The following is a 24,563-nucleotide window of genomic DNA, read 5'->3' as shown; positions in this document are numbered from 1 at the left end:
GTTCACAGAGGAAACAGGCCTCAAAACGTGGATATATATCCATTCTAACCACAATAACATCATCCTTTTTGTTAAATGCAGCTGAATCTCCTCCTCACTGACACAGATGCGAACAGGCAGCTCACCCCAGAGGTTGCACCAAGAGCAGGTAAGAAAAGCTCCACATCACGGATAACCCGAGAAAGGCAGATCAGTGCACCAAAGGGATCAAACTGAGGGGGGCGACAGACAGTATCAAGGGTTTGCAAGGTTGTGGGGAAACTGGTTCTCTCCTCCCACTGTCGGTTGAAGTGTAAATTGGTACAGACTTTGTGGAAAACAATTTGGCAAAGATATTTTATAATACAAAGGCACATACCCTTCAATCCAACAATTACATTTCTAGATCTTTATTTTAGAGTTGTACTCATCCAGATGCACAGAGAGGCTTGTAAAGAATGTTCTTTATAAGCATTATTTGGAATGTGCAAAATAGCTAACTGCCTACCATTAGTGAACCATGAAATAAACATCCATACCATGTATTAATATGCAGCAGCTAAGAAGAACATCCTGAGATGAAAGAGTTCCAGGACATCTAGTTATGTGGACAATTTAGTTGTAAAAGCATATACCATTTATGTCAAAAAACATCAACAATGTATTTTCATACATATGAAAAAAAGATGTGGCTCTATTCACTGCCATAAAATTCAAAGTCCGTAGATGAGGACTTCAAAGAGGGCAGAGGACACATCTGCCTTGTCATTGTCTTCTTAGCATTTGCACTGGCCTACCATTGACACTCACTACATTTTCTGTTGACTAGATGAACCTCTTAAGTGAAGATAGTAAAAGATGAGAACGGAATACGTATTTTGAGAAAACACGTCCCTCTCAGTCTCAGTCTTTACTCCCTGTAAGACTGGGAACGTGAAGCACACCCATCTGTTTCCCTACCCACTAAGTGAAAAGCGCATCTAGACTCTCCCCTCACCCATTCACAGGAACTAGAATATCAATGTTCTAAACACTGCACAAGTTCAATAGACTTACCCAATCCTATCCACGAAAGGGTCCATGGTCTCATCCACCAGGTGCCTGTTGGTCTGCCTACTACCAAATCCTTGCTCTTTAAACATCTTGGTTAATGCCAACAGATCACTAGGTGCCATCTCAAAGTATGCATAATAAAGGAAAATAATTTCTAGCAGCATGGACTGTTCCCGAAGGCACTGAACAAACCAGCGAGATACCTGGCGCTCAGTCTGCACAATGAAGGAAAAATGGGAAAAATAAAGTCAGATTTTAAAACATAAAACATTTTAAAGTTACTTTTATTAGATAATACATGTATAAGAATAGAGTAAAGAAAAAAAAGCCTCCCTCTTTGTTAAATATTAAGGATCTATTAAAAGATTACAGAAAAAGATTTTGGAAGCGACACCAAAAAGCCTGCCTCCCTACAATTCCCAATGCCCAGTCATCCAAACCTGTCCCTAGAGGCAACCACTGTCAGAGGTTTTTTTCTTTCCTTCCAGTAATATGCCACACACTCCTTCTTTCATTCTACAGTCTGTCCACCCACCTACCTACCTATGCATCGAACCATCCATCTCTAAACCAAATACACTATACCAACTATTCCGCACCTTACTTTTTTCACTTAACAATGTATCTTACAGATTATTTCCTCTAATAGTACATTAAGAATTTTCTTATTTTTCATTATCAGTCCCCTCATTATTTTTTAAAGTTGCACAGCACTCCACCACATGGAAATGCCATATTTATTTGTTTGTTTTGTTTGCTTGGCCATAATTTATTTTACCCAGCTCCCTTGGATGTACAAACAAGTGTTGGTGAAGATGTGGGGAAAAACAAACCCTTGCGCACTGTTGGTGGGAATCTAAATTGGTGCAGCCACTGTGGAAAATAGTATCAAGTTTCTTTAAAATATTAAAAAAACACAAAATACCGTATGATACAATAATTCCACTGTTGGGTATTTACCCAAAGAAAATGCAAACACTAATTCAAAAAGATACATGCACCCCTATGTTTACTGCAGCATTATTTACAATAGCCAAGATATAGAAGCAAACTAAGTGTCCTTCTTAGATGATAGATGTGGTACACACACACTCATGCGTGTGCACATGCAATGGAACACTACAGAGCCACAAAAAGGATGAGATCTTGCCACTTGCAACAACATGGATGGACCCAGAAGGCACTATGCTGAATGAAATAAGTTAGAGAAAGACAAATACCATGTGATTTCACTCATATCTGGAAACTAAGAAACAAAACAAATGAAGAAACATACAAAAAGCAGAATGAGACCTGTAAATACAGAGACAAACTGATGGTTGCCAGAGGGGAGGGGTTGGGGAGATGGGCAAAATGGGTGAGGGGAGTGGTAGATACAGGCATCCAGTTATGGAATGAATAAGTCATGGGAATAAACACAGAGTAGAAAATATAGTCAATGATATAATAACACTGTGTGGTAACAGATGATAGCCACACTCGTGGTGAGCACAGCAAGACATGCTGAGACGTTGAATCACGATGCTGTACACCTGAAACTTATGTAACATTGTGTGTCAACCAGACTCCAAAAAATTAAAACAAATAAATAAATAAAACCAACATACAACTGACAGACCAGACAAAAAAACTGGCAAAACCACACAACTAAATAATCTTGACCTGACTGGTATTTTGCACAATCACACCCAACTACTTCCGAATACACATTCTTTTATGTGTTCGTGGTACATTCACCAAGATATGTCATATAATGGGCCATAACCCACGGGACAGTAAATTTTAAAAGACCCAAAATAGGGGCATCTGGGTGGCTCAGTCGGTTAAGCATCCAACTTTGGCTAAGGTCATCTCACAGTTCTTGTGTTCGAGTCCCTCTTCGGGTGAGCTTGGGCCCACTTTGGGCTCCTCGCTGACAGTGCAGAGCCTATGTGGGGTTCTCTCTTTCTCTCCCCCCCCCACCCTGCGCGCTCACTCATGTCCTCTCTCTCTCTAAAACAAAAAATAAAGTTATTAAAAAAAATAAAAAGATCAAAATGATACAAAATATGTTCTTCGATCATAATGGAGTCAAATTAAAAATCAATAAGATATCTAAGAAAACATCCAATGTTTGGAAATTAAACAACACACTCTAAATAATACAAGGGTCAAAGGAAATCACAAGGGAAATTAGAAACTATTTTGAACTGAATGATAGTGAAAATCCAACATACCAAATTTTTAGGATACGGCAAAAAGCAATACTTAAAGCAACATTTATAGTTATTTATTAGGAACATTCTAAAATCTGTTCTCTAAGTTTCTATCTTTTTTTTTTTTTTTTTTAATGTTTATTTATTTTTGAGACAGGGAGAGACAGAGCATGAACGGGGGAGGGTCAGAGAGAGAGGGAGACACAGAATCTGAAACAGGCTCCAGGCTCTGAGCTGTCAGCCCAGAGCCCGACGCGGGGCTCGAACTCACAGACCGCGAGATCATGACCTGAGCCGAAGTCAGACGCTTTAACCGACTGAGTCACCCAGGCGCCCCTCTAAGTTTCTATCTTAAAAATTAGGAAAAGAATGTGGCACCTGGGTGGCTCAGTCGGTTAAGTGCCCCATTCTCTCTCTTTTTTTTAATGCTTATTTATTTTTCATAGAGTGAGCAGGCACACGCGCACATGAGCAGGGGAAGGGCAGAGAGAGAAAGAAAGAGAGGACAAAGGATCTAAAGGAGGCTCCGTGCTGACAGCAGAAAGCCCAGATTTGGGACTCAAACTCACAAACCATGAGATGGTTACCTGAGCCGAAGTCAGACACTTAACTGACTGAGCCACTCAGGCACCCCAAGCGTCTCACTCTTGATTTCAGCTCAGGTCATGATGTTCCAGTTGTGAGACTGAGCCCCATGTCAGGCTGCATGCTGAGCATGGAGCCTTTTTAAGATTCACTCTCTCTGTCCCTCTGCTCCCTCCCCCACTTGTACACTCTCTCTAAAATTAAGAAAATAAAAATTAAAAAAGATTAAAGAAAAATATTTACAAAAAAATATTTTTCAGAAATATTTTAAAATAAAATATTTAAGAATAAATTTAACAAAAAATGTGTAATATGTGAATACTGAAAATAAAACCTTACTTAGGTAAACAAGATATACTAAATGAAGAGATATACCCGGTTCATGGATCAGAAGACTTAATAACATTATTAAGATGCCAATTCTCCTCAAGTTGATTTATGGAGTCAACAAAATTCTGACCAAAATCCTAGAAAGCATATTTTTTTGGAAGAAAGAGACAAGCTAATTCTAAAGTTGCTGTGGAAAAGTAAAGGACCTAGAATAGTCAAAACATTTTTAAAAAGAATGAGGTTGAAAGAATTACACTACCTAATTTTAAGATTTACTAATAAAACTATCTTAATCAAGACAGTGTGCTATTAATGTAAAGACAGATGTAGAGTTCAATGCATCAGAGGTAGATACACATTTTATGATCAATTGATTTGTTTACAAGATGCCAAGATAATCCAATGGGAAAAGACAAGTCTTTTCAATAAATGGCACTGGGAGAAGATCTCTGTATGGGGGAAAAAAATTAATCCCATCCCTTACCTCAACACCATACACTAAAATTAACTAAAAAGTAATTACTGAAGTAAATAAATGTGCTAAAAATATTACACTTCTAAAAGAAAACGAATAAAATGTGACATTAGGTTAAGCAAAGATTGTTTTTTAAGTTTAAGAGAGAGAGAGAGAGAGAGAGAGAAAGAGAAGAGAGAGAGAATCCCAAGCAGGCTCCTTGCTATTAGCACTCAGCCCCACTTGGGGCTTGATCCCACAAACCATGAGATCATGACCTGAGCTGAAACCAAGAGGCAGTCAGACGCTCAGCTGACTGAGCCACCCAAGTGCCCCTAAGCAAAGAGTTCTTGAAACAAGGCCCAAAAGGCAAGAATCTGAAGAGAAAGAGACTGGTAAAACAGATTTTATCAAAATTTAAGTTTGGTCTTAAGACAGTTTAGGTGAAAAAAAAGGAAAAAGAAAAAGAAAGAAAGCCATAAAGTGAGAGAAAATATTTGTAAAACATTTATCTGTCAAATGGCTTGTCTTCAGAATACATCGAGAACTTTTTCTTTATGTTTATTTATTTATTTATTTTTGAGAGAAAGCGAGTGAGCATAAGCAGGGGAGGGGCAAAGAGAGAGGCAGACACAGATTCTAAAGCAGGCTCCAGGCTCTGAGTTGTCAGCACAGAACCCAATGTGGGGCTCGAACCCATGAATCGTGAGATCATGACCTGAGCCGAAGTCAGACGCCCAACTGACTGAGCCACCTGGGCGCCCCTACATTGAGAACTCTTAAAATTCAGTAAGACAAATAACCCAGTAAGACCATGGGAGCAAAGATTGGATAAACACTTCAACAAAAATATAAGCAAATAAGCATGTAAAAAGATGCTCAACATCACTAGTCATGTGGGAAACACAAATTAAAACCACAATGAGATACCACTACACATCTGTTAGATGTTTAAAATTAAAATCAGAGAGCCAAAGCATAAGAGACTCTTAAAAACTGAGAACAAACTGAGGGCTGATGGGGGGTGGGAGGGAGGGGAGGGGGGGTGATGGGTATTGAGGAGGGCACCTGTTGGGATGAGCACTGGGTGTTGTATGGAAACCAATTTGACAATAAATTTCATATATTTAAAAAATAAATAAATAAAATTAAATTAAATTAAATTAAATTAAAATCAATGACCTTACCAAGTGTTGGTGTAGATATGGAAGAGAATGAGTTCTCAAAAATGCTGTGACAAATGGAAAATGGTAGCAGCGCCTGGGTAGCTCAGCCGGTTAAGTGTCCACCTCTTGATTCCAACTGAGACCGTGATCTCACAGTTTGTGAGATGGAGCCCCGTGTCGGGCTCTGTGCTGACTACATGGAGCCTGCCTGGGGTTCTCTCTCTCCCTCTCTCTCTGCCCCTCCCCTGCTTGCACACACATGCTCACTCTCTCTCAAAATAACTTTTAAAACTTAAAAAAAAAAAAAAAAAAAAAGAATGGAAAATGGTACAGACCCTATGGAAAGCAGTTTGTCGATACCTTATAAAGATAAAAATACACACTTACAACGTGACCCAACAACCCAACTCCCAGATATTTATTTATCCAAGAGAAATGAAAACCTACGTCCTATCCATAAAAAGACCTGCATGTTAATGTTCACTGCACATTACTCATTACTGCCAAAAAACAGAACTCAAATATGTACCAAATGATAAATGGATAAACAAAATGTGGTATATATCCATATAATGAAATAACATTCAACCACAAGTAGGAATGAAGTATTATTACATGAATATGACCTGGATAAATCTCAAAAACAGTATGCTAGTGAAAGAAGCCAAACAGAAAAGACTCTGTATATATTATATGGTTCTATTTACATGAAACTCTAGAAAAGGCAAAATTATATTAACAGTGACACCTATAAATGCTTAAAAACAAAAAACAAAAAACTATAGTAACGGAAAGCAGATTAGTAGTTGTCTGGGGCCAGAGGTCACAGATTGACCATAAACTTTCTAGAGGAGACAGAAATATTCGATATACTAACATGCATACAACTACATACAACTGTCAAAACCATACACTTAAAATCAGTGAATTTTATTGGATGGAAATTATACCTGAATAAAGCTGGGGGGTGGGGAATGCTACCAATTTGTCATTACACAAGTCGTTTCACACAAGTATGGATGTATTTATAGGATAAACTCTTAAACTGGAACTGCTAAGGGGCACCTGGGTGGCTCAGTTGGTTAAGCATCCAACTTCGGCTCAGGTCACGATCCCATGGCTTGTGAGTTTAAGCCATGCATCAAGCTCTCTGCTGTCAGCATGGAGCCTGCTTCAGATCCTGTCTCCCTCTCTCTCTGCCCCTCCCCTGCTCGCTCGCTCTCTCTCTCTCTCAAAAATAAACATTAAAGAAAAAAAAAAAAAAAAACTAGAACTGCTAGGTCAAGAAATATGTGCCTTTCAATTTTTAAGTATTTTCATAATATTTTCCATTAAAAAAGGACTGTTTATACAGCAAAATATGAGCACCCATTATCCCATCCCATGGGCAAGTGTGTTGCCACGTGAATTTGTTCATTGCCTTGCCCTGTTTTTCTATTGGGTCTTAGTGATTTAGAGTTCTTTCTATTTGAAGAACCCAATATGAGTTTGTCTTGACTTTGTTTACTGCGCTATTTTTGTTTTTGACTTTTCTGCCTTGCAAGTTTTTGATTTGATGTTTATAATTATTTTTCTTTTATGGCTTCTGAATTTTACTTTAAAAGTCTTCTCCACTCCAAAACAAACCACGAGAACAAAACCCACCTCCCATGTTTTCTTTCTAATACGTTTATAGTTAATTTTTTTTTTAAGTAAACTATATGCCCAATGTGGGGCTCGAACTCATGACCCCGAGCAAGATTCACATGTTCCACCAACTGAGCCAGCCAGGCACCCCTATAGTTTCTTTTTTCAATTTAATATATATATATTTTTTTCAATTTAAATCATCTACATGATTTTCTTTTGGTAAAAGATAGAAGATAGAGTTTATTTTTCCTCCCCAAGGCTATCTGGTAGTTCAACACCATTTATTGAAAAATACAACATTTTCCACTGATTGAAATGCCACTTTTATCATATGCTAACTCAGCATTTGGGTCTATAGACCCAGATGTTCTATTATGCTCTATTTATAAGTCTATTCATATGTCAATGCCATGCTTTAAATTACTGTAATGGTAATTATCTAACAAAAGTAATTTTCCTTTTTCAAAAATTTCCTGACTATTCTTACTTATTTTTCATATGACTTTTAGAATCAGCTCGTTCAGTTCCAAAATAAAAGGCAAAACAAACACTTATTTGTATTTGTTTGTTTGTTTGTTTGTAGGGATTACACTAAATTTATAGGTTGGGGTGCCTGGGTGGCTCAGTCAGTTAAGCGTTCGACATCAGCTCAGGTCATGATCTCACAGCTCGTGAGTTCAAGCCCCATGTCGGACTCCGTGCTGACAGCTCAGAGCCTGGAGCCTGCTTCAGATTCTGTGTCTCCCTCTCTGTCTCTGCCCCTCCCCCACTCATGTGTGCTCTCAAAAACAAACATTTTTAAATATTAAAAATAAATAAAATTATAGGTTTATATAAGAAAAACTGACACTTTTATGGTGCTGTCTTTATATTCAAGAATGCAGTGTGTTTCTCCATTCGGTTATGACTTTTTTATACCCTTTATAGAATTTTAAAGTTCTCTTCAGTTAGATTTTGGATGGCTGCATGCTTATTCCTGAGAAATTTATGCTTTTATGGCTATTGTAAATGGGCCCTTTACCACTATTAAATATTTTCAATAGTTACTATCCATGTTTTGGTTACGTTGTTTTAATAACCATGTATTATTTTCAAAACAAAAAAGATCATGTTCTAATTTATAAATGCTTTATGATTTAGGATAAAATAGACTAGTGTCACATACTTAACAGATAATGATAATAAAGAGGATGAAATCTTGAATTTAGAGTTCCATTAACAACTAAGGGAAGATTTTAGGTAAGAACAGAAAACAAATTAACTGAATAGACAAAGTCAAGTGAAAATGCCCAGAATTAAGTACCATTACTTAGAGTCATCAATATTTTGATCCATGACATATTTAAACTTTTTGGAAGAAAGATAATCTATAAATGTTATAAGTTAATAAATGAATAATTTAACTTAGAGCTCTATACACAAGGGTTTACCATTCTTATAAGAGTTACAGGAGGGCCCAGTAACCACATACCATGAGGTTTCCATGTGTCTCCCAAGTTGGTGCTTCAGTTTTATAAAGCTCTTCGAACTGCTGTCTGTATTTTGTGACTAGTTCCTTCTCCAATTTATCAACACAGTCTGCATATTCAACCTTAAAAAAAAACAAACCCTCAGAGTAACTTATACCTAGAGTACAAGGTTAATATTCAAATGAATGCGAATATGAATAATATAACATTTTTCAAAAGTATTGAATTTCAGGGGCGCCTGGGTGGCTCAGTTAAGCGTCCGACTTCAGCTCAGGTCACGATCTCGCGGCTCATGGGTTCAAGCTCCACATCGGGCTCTGTGCTGACAGCTCAGAGCCTGGAGCCTGCTTCAGATTCTGTCACCCTTTCTCTCTGCCCCTCCCCTGCTCACACTCTGTCTCTGTTTCTCTCAAAAATAAATAAGCATTAAAAAAATAAATAATTAATTAATTAATTAAAAAATAAAAGTATTGAATTTTATAGGATAAAGAAAAACCAAGAGGACTAAATGGGCTTACCCTATAGGGGTGTCTTTCATCTTGGAAATAAGTGAGAAGGTGTAAGACACAACGAAGAATACAGGTTCTTTCTTCATAGTAATAATCTGCAATCTGGGAAGAACCCAAAGATGCAAAATCATTTACTGACCTTTACACAGAAGACACTCAATTTTAAATTTATTGATAAGAAGATCACTTAAAGATATGAATGGAAGGGGCGCCTGGGTGGCTCAGTCGGTCAAGCATCCGACCACTTCACTCAGGTCATGATCTCGTGGTTCGTGAGTTTGAGCCCCGCGTCGGGCTCTGTGATGGCAGCTCAGAGCCTGGAGCCTGCTTCAGATTCTGTGTCTCCCTCTCTCTCTCTGCCCCTCCCCCGCTCATGCTGTCTCCCTCTGTCTCAAAAATGAATAAACACTAAAAAAAAAAAAAAAAAAAAAAAAAAGATATGAATGGAAAAGTCTGACTTCTACAAGCAATCACAGAAATGGAAAGTTTGTGTTAGGCCAAAAGAAAGCAAAAGAACTTCATGAAATAGGATAAAAGTCAAGTCCCTCAAGATAAAAGAAATTCTATAAAAATATAAACAAGTTTTCTAGCATGACTTCTCAGAGCTTTCAAATAACACACAATGCTGTAACTGACAGGCCAAATAAATGAAAACAAATATAAAAATAACCCTCGTATATGTCCTAACTGCTTGTTACTAATGTACTTAATTCTCAATAAACACCAAAAATAGGAAACCACTTCAGAAGTCACAGTCAAATTCCACTTTATATGACATCCTCAATGTGAAGGTTGATTTGGGGGGTAGGAGGAGATAAAGGAATAAAAAAATATAAATTAATATTCTTGCATTTAGACTGAGAGGAAAACTACGCATGAACCAGTTTTCATCCCCAGTAACCAAAGAATCTCCTTTGGAAAAGGTCTCAGCTGGGTCCAGTGGATAAAAGCCTCTTGTTTCACAGTGAGTTACTAAGCTACTTCACTGAGGTCTCAATGCTTCCCCAACAAAACACTCAAAAGCCAGCAATGCCCAGGAGAACAAGGTCAAGACGCCATCACCCAATTTCACATCAAAGAATGAAAACAGTGACTACTACTAACCTTCAGGATTAAGGCCTGGCTCTGCCTCTCATCTTGCAGTACCGTCTGAAGGAAAAAAGAAGTCAAGAAGCCATCGTATAAGCAAAGCTCAATTAACAAAGAAAAAGATAAACATCTTCACCTCACCCTTCAAGATTATAACTGCCCATTCATTTCTGGACGCATTTTTTACCTACACGTATCCAAATGTGTACTCAAATCCCCGCCCCCTCCCCTTGACTCCACTTCCTCTCATATGTAGAATGTTGGGTTAGAGAGGCGAGATACCGTACCAGGTGGTTCTCAGCTCTGATGTCCTGAGACTCTATGATTAACATGTCAGTCTTTGACTTTTCCGGCCCCCCCAAGTCTGACAACAGACCTTAGTTGAAGTACATGCTTTTTAAGCCTTTAGAAAGTCTTTCCTGAGAATGACTGTATCTGACCACCCACCTGCTGCAAAGAACCACTACCAAAACCCTTCAACACCTAACACCAACAAGGAAAAGGACAAAGGCAGGAGAAAGCAGCTGGGCATAACTACAAACCTTTAGTGAGTCCCGAGTACCTCTATAATCCTCTTGAAGGTAACACTGGAGCAACTGCACACTCTGTTCTTCGTCAAGACCCTGAAATACAGGGGCCGTAAGTGAGGAACAGCCACGTCAGCTCAGAAAGCACACAAAGGATGCATGACGTCCTAAAGGCTTATCCTCTAGAATGAATAAATATCCTCTAGAACTTGAATAAATAAAAATCTTTTTTTTTTTTTTTTTTTTAACACAGAATAAACTCAGGTATTGATGCACATGCTGTCGGGGTGAGAAGAGAGGTCCAGGTTCATAGTAAATCCTTGCTCCTTGCTCCTTTGGAGCAAGTTGTGGAAACTGAAGTACAGGCAGACATTCCTGCTTCCAAAGGCATGATATGTCTCCCTCTCAGATGAACGACAACCAGGTACTGCCCCATCCTTTGATTTGCAGTCAATGAAAACTACTTCAGGTCAACAGAATTTTGGTTAGTTATTTATTTAGTCACAAGGACAGAATAACCTATACTCTGTTATCAATGGTGAGCTGACAAAAATGAAATAGTCCAAGTGTTTGGTGAAAGTTGGTAAAAAGTTGAAATGTGGGGGTGTGTTACCAGACAGGGATTTCCGTGACAGAATACTGCTTGAATGTGCACAGGTCACTCAACAAGCACGGAGATAGGTCTGTGATTGACAGATGAGGAAAAGAGGAAGGGAAAAGAGACTGAAGAAATCACAGAAACCTCATTTCCTCTCTCTTCTCTCCACTTCCTCCCTCAAGCCGTCAGTCTCAAGGAGGAGTGTGTTTGAGAGCTTCATGTTTTATATCTGTAAGTATTATAATGGCGCATTTATTATAATGAGCACGCCAGGGAAGAGACAGTGATTGCCCACTACTAGTTTGCAATCTATCAAGAGTATTCAGAAAATATACAAATAGATGAAACAGGTAGAGGGCTGTGTGAATGCTGGGCATAAATAGCAACAGGTTTAACCACTCCTCCTGACACTGGACACATCAGTACTGCTTCTCAGCTTACAGATACTGGTTGTAAAACAATGTACACCTAATGTTTTGATCTATTTTAGACTAGGTTTTTAAAAATCATGTTTCAAATATAACACTATATTTAAGCAGCCAAGTTGTCAATCAGTGGTAAAAGACACATAACTGAAAAACACTGTAAATGGTGCTATGGACAAAATACCTAAACAAAAATCCTTTTAAAAGATTTCATAAAAGATGATGTTTACCCCAAATAGAAGAAAAAGAAGCCAGTGACTGACATGTAATTTACATGACGATCAAATTTACAACGTCAGAAACAACTGTGCATATCTGCCGAACAGTTAATACAGTAGCAGGCATGATCTGCGTTTCCAAAATAAAAAAAGAGGGGTGCCTGGGTAGCTGAGTCAAGTGAGCTTTCAACTTGGGCTCAGGTCACCACCTTACAGTTCGTGGGTTTGAGCCCTGGTGTTGTACTGACAGCGTGCAGCCTGTGCAGATTCTGTCTCCCTCTTTCTCTCTGCCCCTCCCCCACACGCTCTCTGTCTCAAAAGTAAACATTAAAAAAAGAAAGAAAATAAAAAGAAACAGCTACATATTTAAATACAATCTCAGGGTGCCTGGGTGGCTCACTCAGTTAAGCAACCGACTTCAGCTCAGGTCATGATCTCACAGCCCGTGAGTTTGAACCCCGCATCAGGCTCTGTGCTGACAGCTCAGAGCCTGGAGCCTGCTTCGGAATCTGTGTCTCCCTCTCTCTCTGCCCCTCCCCCACTCATGCTCTGTCTCTCTCTGTCTCAAAAATAAAAAGAAACATTAAAAAAAAATTTAAATACAATCTAGTCAATTTAAGGATCACCACACGCATGCTGAAGAAAACTCCAGTGCGTGCATGCGTGTGTGTGCGTGTGTGCGTGCGTGCGTGTGTGTGCGTGTGTGTATAGTAAACATATACACATATGGTAAACATACATATATAGTAAACAGGTCTGGCAACTTAATTTGTAGCTTTTTAGCAAGAAGAGTTGCAACTTGAATATATTTGAAACATAGTATGCTCAATTTAATCTCCAAAACAGAAATACACTGAATTTTCACTAACAATCACTAACAAAACAATGGACATCTGCAGTGCAGGTAGTAAACTGAGCCAGTGCTAATTTTTACTCACCAAAAACTTGCTGATTCTTAAACCCAGTTCCTTCAATGGTGAAGCCACATCTTTATTAGCTTTCACTTTTTCAGCTGAATTTGGACTATGAAAAGAACAATGAATCATTTCCTCATTCTCAATGACCCTCTCAGGATTTTAAACAAAAATGCTTAAAGATATGTTTACAACAGACCTTTTCTTGCCCTTTAGGTGCCTACAAAATATACACACAACCACAACTTCATCTCTACACATTTTATAACACAGAACTACTTATGCCTAAATGATAAATACAGTAAGTGTCTGTTACAAATTACAGTTAGAATAATAAATGTGGATATAGTAAGTTGTATTATTCTCGATCCTTACAACTATCCTGAAAGGTAGATATTACTATCCCCATTTTACAAGTGGAATTACTAATACTCAGAAAGAATAAATAACTTACCAAAAATCCCACAGCTAATAAAAAGTGAAGGTGAAATTTAAAACCAGGTCTGTTAGTATACAAATACATATTGCCTAGCTGAGAGGGCCTAGAAGCTATAGCACCCCAGTAGCAGTGAGCACACCCAGCACCCAGATCTTGGTTTCTCATACCATTATCTTTTCTTTTTTTTTCTCATACCATTATCTAATAAAAGTTACCAAGACTCCTTAGAGAAACAGCTAACTCTACAGCTGGGGCGGGGAAAATAAAAGATGAGCCTGGAGCATCTTGTGATGTCAGAAAATAAGAAAATAATTCAGGAAAAAAAAGGATGGAAAATGTCAAGATTACATAGAAGCCAACCCGAAAGAACTCCCAGTGACCAAAGCTAAAACAAAGTATAAACAAAGTATAAAATAAATATACATGTGCCCATGTAAATAAATAAATTAATACAGAGAAGGAAAAAAGCTTCCTTAGAGAAGAAGTCCAAATAATACATAGAGATGCTACTCCCTTCAGGAAGTAGAATTTAATTCCACTATACCCCCAGCTAGAAAGTGGGCTATGCTTAGTGACCCACTTCTAAAACAGAGTAGGGAAAGGAAAAACAATGACTTGACAGAAGAGAAACTTGGCAAATACTACCTTGCCCAAATGAGCAAGATCACCATCACCAGTGATTTCATGTGGATTACCACATCCTCTGTTATGATAAGAATGGTACTTCATTTCTGTGCATTCTTCCCAAAAACCCCCACCTCCAATCTAATAATGAGAAAAACATGAGACAAATCCAAATTGAGGGCATTCTACAAAATACTTGACCAGTCCTCCTCAAAACTATTCAAGATGATGAAAATTAAGGAACGACTGAGATGCTGTCACATCTAAGAGCTAAGGAGACATGACAACTAAATGCAACGTGGGACCCTGAATTGGATCCTAGAACAGAAAAAAGACATTAAAGGGGAAAAAAAAGTTAAATTCAAATAAAGGCTGACGTTTAAAAAAAAAAAAAGTCTGTCAGACCTCAAATCTCATGCTACTGACAAAGAAACTTTTGTCTTTAAAAAAAGAAAGTAATGCCACAAATGCCCATTCTGTGAACTACAAGCATGTTGTTGTTGGATTTGATTTTTTTATAGACTCTCACATTTCACAGGAAATCCACAACACAAAGGCTACTATAAGGTTAAACAGTAAGTTCTGAAAGAGGCAACACAGAATGAGGATTAAGAACACAGACACTGGAGTAAGACTGCCAGGTTCAAATCCTGGTTCTACACTTACTAGCTGTGTGACCTTGGGCAAGTTACTTAACCTCTTTGTGCCTCAGTTTCCCCATCTGTAAAATGGAAACAATAATAATAAAAGTACCTATAGGTGATAATATAGTGATTAGCTTCTCTTTTTTTAAGTCCATATATTTTAGACACACAGAAGTTACAGATAAAACAACACGACGTCTGGGAGTTACTTCAAATAAGTATGGGGGAAGGGGTAATGAACAACAACAAAAAAAGAAAGTTCTTCACTAACCTAAGAAAATGAAGATGGAAAGTAATGTAAAAACAAAATCAGATGTTCAGAAGTAGAAAGGAAATGAGGGTGGCTTGGGAACTCCGACGCATAACAGAATGCAATCTGGACTAGGAATTAAGGTACAAGAGTCTAGTCCTACAAGGTGTACTCTCTTCTTTTTTAAAACTCATTTATATTTGATTGCTGTTGTTTTTCATTGCCCAGAGGAAAAAAAAAATCTATATATTCAAGCAAAGAATAAAAACAGTAGCTATCTTAAAGAGCTGTTATAAGGATTAAAGAACTTCTGCTAAGTGCTAAGAGTAATAGCTGGTACCTAATAAACATCATAAGTGGTCAGCTACTACTGTCACTGTCCACTGCCCTATCCCGGCACTTGGTGCTGACAATACTTCACACAAACATGGTGGAACGAGATAAATAGTAGAACTATTCACTGATGAGTTAATGACTCTCTAGCCCTAGGCACTAGGCTTATATAACTGCCTTCGGCAAGGTTGTATTTCTAAAAGGAATTTCCCTTTCAACAGACAGTACAAATGCGCCTGACTCTTTTCCACTGGTGACCAATTTGTATTCTCTGTAATCTACCTAACCCAGCAGCATCACCAAATCGTACAGGAAGAGTTTCTCTACCCCAGCTTCCTCAGTGGAATTACTCTAACCAGACGCATGGAATAGCCATACCTGGGAGGTTTATAGTAGGACAGCCCCTCTAAGAGCCGCTGCCAATGTTTATTCAGTTCTGCCTCAATCTGATTCTGGAAAAGAACAAAGAAATTATACAGGGATTTACACATTCCTGGTCTTTTTAATACGCTTCTCCCCACAGCTGAAATCATTTTGGATAGAGAATTATGTAGCCTCCTTTCCCTTGCTTCACATTCTAACAACGATTTAATCTTATTATGAAAATCTTGATAAACTAGCTTTCTGGGGTGCCTCGGTGGCTCAGTCGGTTAAGCGTCTGACTTCGGCTCAGGTCATGATCTCATGGCTCATGAGTTCAAGCCTCACATCGAACTCTGTGCTTATAGCTCAGAGCCTGGGGCCTGTTTCAGATTCTGTGTCTCCCTCTCTCTGCCTCTCCCCTGCTCATGCTGTCTCTCTCTTATAAAAATAAATAAACGTTAAAGAAAAAATTTTTAATGTCCTTTCTAGTGGTTGCATGATATTTTATCAAGTAGCTAGCTAATAATTTATTTACCATGTCTCTAACGTTAGATATACTTAAGCTGTGATTACTTAATATATATAATGCTATGGTAAAGAGCTTTGTATACAAAAATTTTTTCAGGATTTCTTTCTTGTAAGATATGTTCCTAGAAGTAGAATTATCAGATGAAAGCATATCAAAATGTTAAAGCTCTAGGGCTGCCTGGATGGCTCAGATGATTAAGTGTCTGACTTCACTTCAGGTCATGATCTCACGGTTCTTGAGTTTGAGCCCCACGTCTGGCTCTGTGCTGACAGCTCGGAGCCTGGAGCCTGCTTCAAATTCTGTGTCCCCCCCTCTCTCTGCCCCTCCCCAGCTCGCACTCTGTCTCTTTCTCAAAAATAAATAAACGCTAAAAAAACATTTTTTTTTTTTTTTTTTTTGTTAAGGCTCTAGAGGTGCCAGGCTGGCTCAGACAGTAGAGCATGTGACTCTTTTTCTAAGTTTGTTTATTTATTTTGAGAGACAGAGAGAGCAGGGGAGTAGCAGAGACAGAGGGAGAGAGAGAATCCAAGGAGGCTCCACACTGTCAGCACAGAGCCCAATGCAGGGCCCAAACCCACAAATTGTGAGATCATGACCACAGCCCAAACTAAAGTCAGACATTCAAATGACTGAACCACCCAGGTGCCCCATGACTCTTGATGTCAAGGTCATGAGTTCAAGCCCCACACTGGACACGGAGCCTACTTTATTTATTTTTTTTTTTAATTTTTTTTTTCAACGTTTATTTATTTTTGGGACAGAGAGAGACAGAGCATGAACGGGGGAGGGGCAGAGAGAGAGGGAGACACAGAATCGGAAACAGGCTCCAGGCTCTGAGCCATCAGCCCAGAGCCCGACGCGGGGCTCGAACTCACGGACCGCGAGATCGTGACCTGGCTGAAGTCGGACGCTTAACCGACTGCGCCACCCAGGCGCCCCTTAGCCTACTTTAAAAAAAAAAAAAAAATGTTAAGGCTCAAAAAAAGGTGTGACATTCATTATGTTAATTACCACAATAACAACAGTGATAATTAAATATCATCTTAATGCTTTACCCTCACAAGTTAAGGCCACTCAAGGATTAACATGAAGAACTGTGCTTTACTGATTATATACTTGGAAATATCCTAGATACCATAGCCTCTGTGACCTAAGGAGCTAGCTACATGGAAAAGGAAAAAAAGGCAAGGAAAGTATGAGACAGAGAAAAAGCCTAAGAATCTTCCTTAGCCCTGAAGTAGCAGAAAGGTATTTTACTCCAACCCTGAGCAGCCAGCCAAGCAGCACTGGTATCTTTTCAGGTAAGGAATCACTAAAGGACAAAGAAAGGTAGAGATTTAGAAAACTTCAGCAGATAGGCTATAAAACACACCACATTTCAGCACAGAGAAGCAGGGAATGCATAATGTTTACAAAGATATAGGAATAAAAAAAAATGTGTTTACTTCCTCCTTCAAAGAGAAGGCAATTTCAGGGGCTCTTTGTAATATAAACTATACAAAAACTACAGAATCCACCCAAGAATACCAGCACTTACCAGCTCTCTCAGAGCTGACCTTCCAAGCAGAATTGTCCACAGTTCCCTGCTGCTCCTGAAAAATGACAGAAAGCAGAGGTAATTTTGCACTTTTATTTTTTTTTTAATGTTTTATTTATTTGGGGTGGGGGAGGGTAGAGAGGGGGAGGACAGAGGATCTAAAGTGGGCTGAGCTGACAGCAGTGAACCTGACACAGAGCTCTAACTCACAAACTGTGAAATCATGACCTGAGCCGAAGTCGAATGTTCAACTGACTAAGCCACCCAGGTGCCCCTGCACTTTCAGAGAATACAAATTTGACTAAGCTGTCTCACAGTATCTCATCTATTCTCTGAAATCAGGAAACTCAATGTATAAAGCAATTTGATGAAATTCTAGACATTAATCCTATTCTATTTTTCTTATAAGTTTGATGTTCAAAGTAGAAATTAAGAAACTAACATATAACCTAAACCAAGCAGGTACTATTAAAAATGAGAATGGCCACCACATTTCAATGCATTTAAGATGCCATTAATTGAAGGATACATAATTATTTATGTTCTGTCAATAATAAAATGCATTGCAATTTCAGAGGTATTAAAGTATGCAAAAATGTATATTTTAGAATTAATGAAATATAAAAATTAGTGAATTATCTTACATCTTCTATGCTAAGGCACCGCCTCCATGCAGCATTTTATTTCTACCTCCTCCCCTCTCATTGAAATGTAGTGACAAATAAGGAGAATCTAGAAAAGGAGTATATCGTGGCGCCTACGTAGCTCAGTCAGTTAAGTGTCTAACTTCGGCTCAGGTCATGATGTCACAGTTTGTGAGTTCAAGCCCTGCATCAGGCTCTGTGCTGACAGCTCAGAACCTGGTGCCTGGTTCTGACTCTGTGTCTACCTCTATCTCTGCCCTCCCCCAAGCTTACTCATGCTCTCTCTTTCCCAAAAATAAACATTAAAAAAATTTTTTTTAATAAAAAATAAAAAAGGACTATATTTTAAGCCGCCCATGACTTCCAGAATTTTTTTTTTTACCATTTTATTAATTTTTTAAATTTACATCCAAGTTAGTTAGTATACAGTGCAACAATGATTTCAGGAATATATTTCCTTAATGCCGCTTACCCATTTAGCCCCTCCCCCCTCCCACAATCCCTCCAGTAACCTTCAGTTTGTTCTCCATATTTAAGAGACTCTTCTGTTTTGTTCCCCTCCCTGTTTTTGTTTTTGCCTCCCTTCCCTTATGTTCATCTGTTTTGTATCTTAAAGTCCTCATACAAGTGAAGTCATACGGTATTTGTCTTTCTCTGACTAATGTCACTTAGCATAATACCCTCTAGTTTCATCCACGTAGTTGCAAATGACAAGATTTCATTCTTTTTGATTGCTGAATAATACTCCACTGGATACGCATACACACACACACCACATCTTCTTTATCCATTCATCTATCGATGGACACTTGGGCTCTTCCATACTTTGGCTATTGTTGATAGTGCTGCTATAAACATGGGGTGCATGTGCCCCTTTGAAACAGCATACCTGTATCCCTTGGATAAATACCTAGTAGCGTAACTGGTGGGTCACAGGGTAGTTCTATTTTCAATTTTTTGAAGAACCTCCATACTGTTTTCCAGAGTGGCTGCCCCAGTTTGCATTCCCACCAGCAGGGCAAAAGAGAGCCTCTTTCTCCGCATCCTCGCCAACATCTGTTGTTGCCTGAGTTGTTAATGTTAGCCATTCTGACAGATGTCAGGTGGTATCTCATTGTGGTTTTGTTTTGATTTCTATTTCCCTGATGATGAGTGATGTTGAGCATTTTTTCATGTGTCAGTTGGCCACCTGGATGTCTTCTTTGGAGAAGTGTCTATTCATGTCTTTTGTCCATTTCTTCACTGGATTATTTGTTTTTTGGGTGTTGAGTTTGGTAAGTTCTTTATAGATTTTGGATACTAACCCTCTATCTGATATGTTGTTTGCAAATATCTTCTCCCATTCCGTCAGTTGCCTTTTAGTTTTGCTGTTTCCTCTTTTTTTTTTTTTTTAAGATTTTATTTAAGGAGGGGCACCTGGGTGGCTCAGTCAGTTAAGCACCTGACTTTTGATTTCAGTTCAGGTCATGATTTCATGGTTCATAGGATGGAGTTTCACATTAGACTCCATGCTGACAGTGCGGAGCCTGCTTGGGATTCTCTCTCTCTCTCCCTCTTTTTTCTGCCTCTCCCTTGCTCGCACTCTCTCTCTCTTAAAAGTAAATAAGGGGCGCCTGGGTGGCTCAGTCGGTTAAGCTTCCAACTCTTTTTTTTAAATGTTTATTTATTTATTTATTTATTTTTCAACGTTTATTTATTTTTGGGACAGAGAGAGACAGAGCATGAACGGGGGAGGGGCAGAGAGAGAGGGAGACACAGAATCGGAAACAGGCTCCAGGCTCTGAGCCATCAGCCCAGAGCCCGACGCGGGGCTCGAACTCACAGACGGCGAGATCGTGACCTGGCTGAAGTCGGACGCTTAACTGACTGCGCCACCCAGGCGCCCCTTAAATGTTTATTTTTGAGAGAGAGACAGAGCACAAGCGGAAGAGGGGCAGAGAGAGAGGAAGATGCAGAATCCGAAGCAGGCTCCAGGTTCCAAGCTGCCAGCACAGAGCCTAACTTGGGGCTGAAACTCAAGAACCGTGAGATCATGACCTGAGCCAAGGTCGGCTGGTCAACTGACTGAGCCACCCAGGTGCCCCAAGCGTCCGACTCTTTTGATATCAGCTCAGGTTATGACCTTATGGTTCATGAGTTCATGAGTTCAAACTCCGTGTCAGGCTCCAGGTTGGCAGCGCGGGGCCTGCTTGGGATTCTCTTTCTTGCTCTCTCTCTGCTCTTCCCCCATTCAATCTCACTCTCTCTAAAATAATAAACGTTAAACATTAAAAATGAATGAATGAATGAATGAATGAATACATACATACATACATACATACATACATAAGGGGTGCCTGGGTGGCTTAAACAGTTGAGCCTTCGACTCTGATTTTGGCTCAGGTCATGATTCCAGGGTCATGGGATCAAGCCCCGCATCACGGTCGACATTAAGGGTGGAGCCTGCTTAAGATTCTCTCTCCCTCTCCCTGTTCATTCTCTCTCTAAAATAAATGAATAAATAAATAAAAAATTTAAAAAAATTGTCTCTCAGGGTATGTCTGGCTGGCTCAGTCAGTGGAGTGTGCACTCTTGATCTCAGGGTGGTGAGTTCAAGTCCTATGTTGGGTGTAGATTACTTGAAAATAAAATCTTTTAAAAAAATTGTCTTTCAGGATTTTCCCATCAAAGAGGTTTAAAACCTAAAATTATAAATCTCCTTTCTAAGGGTTAATGCTTGTAAGGAAACTTCAGTTCTGCTGAATTAATAGACACCAACTCCCAGAGCTGCACTGTCGAATCAGTAATCATTTATCTGATGACAAGAGCATTACAGCATTCACTATTCAAAAACTGGCTTTGGATCAGGTCACGATCTCACAGTTCATGGGTTCCAGTCCCGCATCTGGCTCTGTATTGGCAGTGCGGAGCCTGCTTGGGATTCATTCTCTCTCCCTCTCTCTCTCTCTCTCTGTCAAAATAAATAAACTTTAAAAAAGAAATTAAAAAATTGAAGGTCTGAGGCACCTGGGTGGCTCAGTCGGTAAGCAACCGACTTCAGCTCAGGTCATGATCTCGCGGTTCGTGAGTTCAAGCCCTGCATCGGGCTCTGTGCTGACAGCTCAAAGCCTGGAGCCTGCTTCAGATTCTGTATCTCCCTCTCTCTCTGTTCTTCCCCCACTCACACTCTGTCTCTCTCTCAAAAATAAATAAACATTAAAAAAAAAAAAAATTAAAGGTCTGAGTAGGGGCACCTGGGTGCCCAGTCAGTTAAGTAACCAACTCTTGGTTTCGGCTCAGGTCATCATCTTGAGATTCATGTGTTTGTTGGGCTCCGCACTGAAAGTGCTTGGGATTCTCTCTCTCTCCTTCTCTCGCTGCTCCTCCCCCACACACAGGTGCTATCTCTCTCTCTCTCTCTCTCAAAATAAAATTAAAAAAAAAAAAAAAAGATTCTCTCTCTTTTCCTCTGCCCCTCCCCCCTTCTCTCTCAAAAATCAAAAAACAGCATACACTTGAACTTTACATAGGATACCTTCTGATTTACACAGAATGGATTAGGTACCTACTATATAACACATAGCTAACAATAGGGCTGACAGTACATCAAAATTAACAGAAAGAAACTTATCATTAATTGAAGGCATTTGTATGCCTGAGCTAATAAATCAAATCACTCTTGATCATTCATCTTCCAATTTCAAAAAGCCTGGGGCATCACTGAGCTTTCATTTATCCACATTTGCTTTCAGAACTTAAGTCCCTAGCTACAGAGGTAGCAGTGATTCCCAGAAGAAACTCCAAAGACCACTGCCCACACTATGTAGTGCCCACACTATGAAGCCCTGCTGCCAGGGCCTAGAATTCCTTGTTTTGTCAAAGTCAAGCTGTGGGTTTTGGTTACACCAAAATCTGTAGTTTTTGCTTTAAAAAAAAAAAAAAAAAAGATTTTATTTTTAAGTAATCTCTACACCCAACATGGGGCTCAAATTCACGACCTGGAGATCAAGAATCACATGTTATAACAACTGAGCCAGTCAGGCACCCCCTTTTTTTTTTCCTGAGAGTGAGAGAGAAAGACAGACAGAAAATCTTAAGCAAGTTCCACTCCCAGCTAAGAGCCCTCATGACCTCATGACTGTGGGATCATAACCTGAGCAAAAATCAAGAGTCAGAAGCTTAAACAACAGAGCTATCTGGCAGCCCCGCCTTTTTTTTTAAATAAAATGTCCCGTAAGAGTATTTCTCAACTCGTACTTGATACTCAGATCACATACAACAAAATCACCTGGGAACAACACAGCAGTACCACAGAATCCTGGTCACAACTTAGAGCTACTGTTTCTCAAAGGACAGGCATGGGGAATCTACATTTTAAAATGACCACACAAATGAATTCCTAAATCACCACTGCTCTAGGGTATCAATTTATTTCAGAGGAGCAGGTAAAAGACCGGTCAGTACAGACCCTATCTGCCTTTTATGTTTGATATATAGTATTAGCCTTTTTTTGGCAGAGAGAAGGGGGGAGAGGAAGAGTCTGTTAACTAAACAAGATTAGAGAGCACTGTGCTAGACTAAAGCAGTAACTTTTATACTTGCTACTCAAAAAAAAAAAAAGTGTTCCTTTAGAAATTAAAATTTTATTGGCAAAAAAAATTTTTTTAATTGGCAAAACCACGTCACGTTCCTTTTGTTACGTCAAAAATAGGGGTGCCTGGGTGACTCAGTCTGTTGAGCATCGGACTTCGGCTCAGGTCATGATCTCACGGTTGGTGAGTTAAGCCCCGCATTGGGCTAGCTGCTGTCAGCATACAACCCACTTTGGATCCTCTGTCTCCCTCTCTCTGTCCCTCCCCTGCTCACACTCTCTCTCAAAAATAAAAACATTAAAAAAATAATAATAAGATGTCAAAAATAATAACGTCTACTGATATGAGTTTTTGATAAAAAGAATAGCCAACACTAAGCATTTATAGTATACAGACACTGTATTAAGCATTTAACACCCTGTCTTATTGACAACTTACTGACAACTCACTTATGAAGCTGATACTGTTATTATCCCCATTATTTCTTCAGGAAATTAAGGCCTAAGAATACTTAAATAATTTGTCTAGTGTCACAAAGCTAACATATAATAGATCCAGGGCTTGGAGCTACGGCTTGAACCCAGGTTTGCATAATTCCAGAGTTTAATCATTACATTACATTCACTGCTTCAAGTTGCACTCAAGATTCATCCTACAACAAGCAAAGGCTGAGGAGACGCTTCTTTTCTACAATGGCAACACATACCCTTAACACGGTCGCTGGTACAGAGGAGAGGCTCAAAAAATACATGCTGGGAGGGAAAAAAACAACCATGCTGATGGGGTGCCTGGCTGGCTCAGATGGTAGAGCATGTAAATCTTAGTCTCAGGGTCATGAGTTCAAGCACCACGATGGGCAGGATGGGCAGGCTTGGAGCCTATTTAAAATAATAAATAGGAAAAAAATAATAATAATAATAAATAGGGGCGCCTGGGTGGCTCAGTCAGCTGAGTGTCAGACTTTGGCTCAGGTTCATGAGTTCAAGCCCAACACTGGACCTCCTGCTGTCAGCGTGGAGCTGGCTTCTGATCCTGTCCTCCTCTCTCTCTGCCCTTCCCCCTGCTTGTGCACGCGGGCTCGCTCTCTCTCAAAAATAAATAAAGTATTTTAAAAAATAAAATAAAATAACAAATTCTTAGGTGAAAAAAAAAAAACCCACAACATGCTCATGAATTAGTATCAAAGAAAGAATGACGAGTCCCTTCTCGACCTGCAATGCCTACAGTCTAAGTGGAACAGAAAAATTAGAAAACCAAAATTATATGTAGACATGCCAAGAGAAAGGAGAATAAAGGAGAAAACGGTAGTTTATCAGGAAGGACATCCTTGTGGAAACAAGTGTCTCTGGTTCCTTGATTCCTACACATTTTCCAGCCTACGAATAATGAAGATACAAATGAATCTAAGACCCTCATGATCCTTATTAAGTTTAGCGTTGGGAATGACAAAGGACGTTAAGCACACATTATACAATCGGCGATAAAGTAG

The 24,563-nt window shown here is 39.2% G+C and overlaps 1 protein-coding gene across 4 annotated transcripts in view; it reads right to left on the bottom strand.

Moving 5' to 3' along the window:
• Window positions 1-24,563, bottom strand: part of NUP188 (nucleoporin 188) — a 58,951-nt gene that overhangs the window by 26,279 nt on the left and 8,109 nt on the right. For 2 of the 4 annotated variants that reach the window (XM_045468559.1, XM_045468560.1), the window contains exons 2-10: window positions 18,048-18,058; window positions 17,860-17,914; window positions 15,809-15,882; window positions 13,165-13,249; window positions 11,001-11,081; window positions 10,474-10,518; window positions 9,379-9,471; window positions 8,863-8,982; window positions 1,036-1,247 (exon numbers count right to left, since the gene is read on the bottom strand). In XM_045468559.1, coding sequence (XP_045324515.1) covers window positions 1,036-1,247; window positions 8,863-8,982; window positions 9,379-9,471; window positions 10,474-10,518; window positions 11,001-11,081; window positions 13,165-13,249; window positions 15,809-15,882; window positions 17,860-17,914; window positions 18,048-18,058 — 776 coding nt within the window. The remainder of the gene's footprint in view (window positions 1-1,035; window positions 1,248-8,862; window positions 8,983-9,378; window positions 9,472-10,473; window positions 10,519-11,000; window positions 11,082-13,164; window positions 13,250-15,808; window positions 15,883-17,859; window positions 17,915-18,047; window positions 18,059-24,563) is intronic. The other 2 variants (XM_045468561.1, XM_045468562.1) reach the window with 1 other exon arrangement.

Source organism: Leopardus geoffroyi, chromosome D4 (assembly GCF_018350155.1).
Source record: "Leopardus geoffroyi isolate Oge1 chromosome D4, O.geoffroyi_Oge1_pat1.0, whole genome shotgun sequence".
NCBI classification, from domain to species: Eukaryota; Metazoa; Chordata; class Mammalia; order Carnivora; family Felidae; genus Leopardus; species Leopardus geoffroyi.
This window is presented reverse-complemented; position numbering and strand designations above follow the sequence as displayed.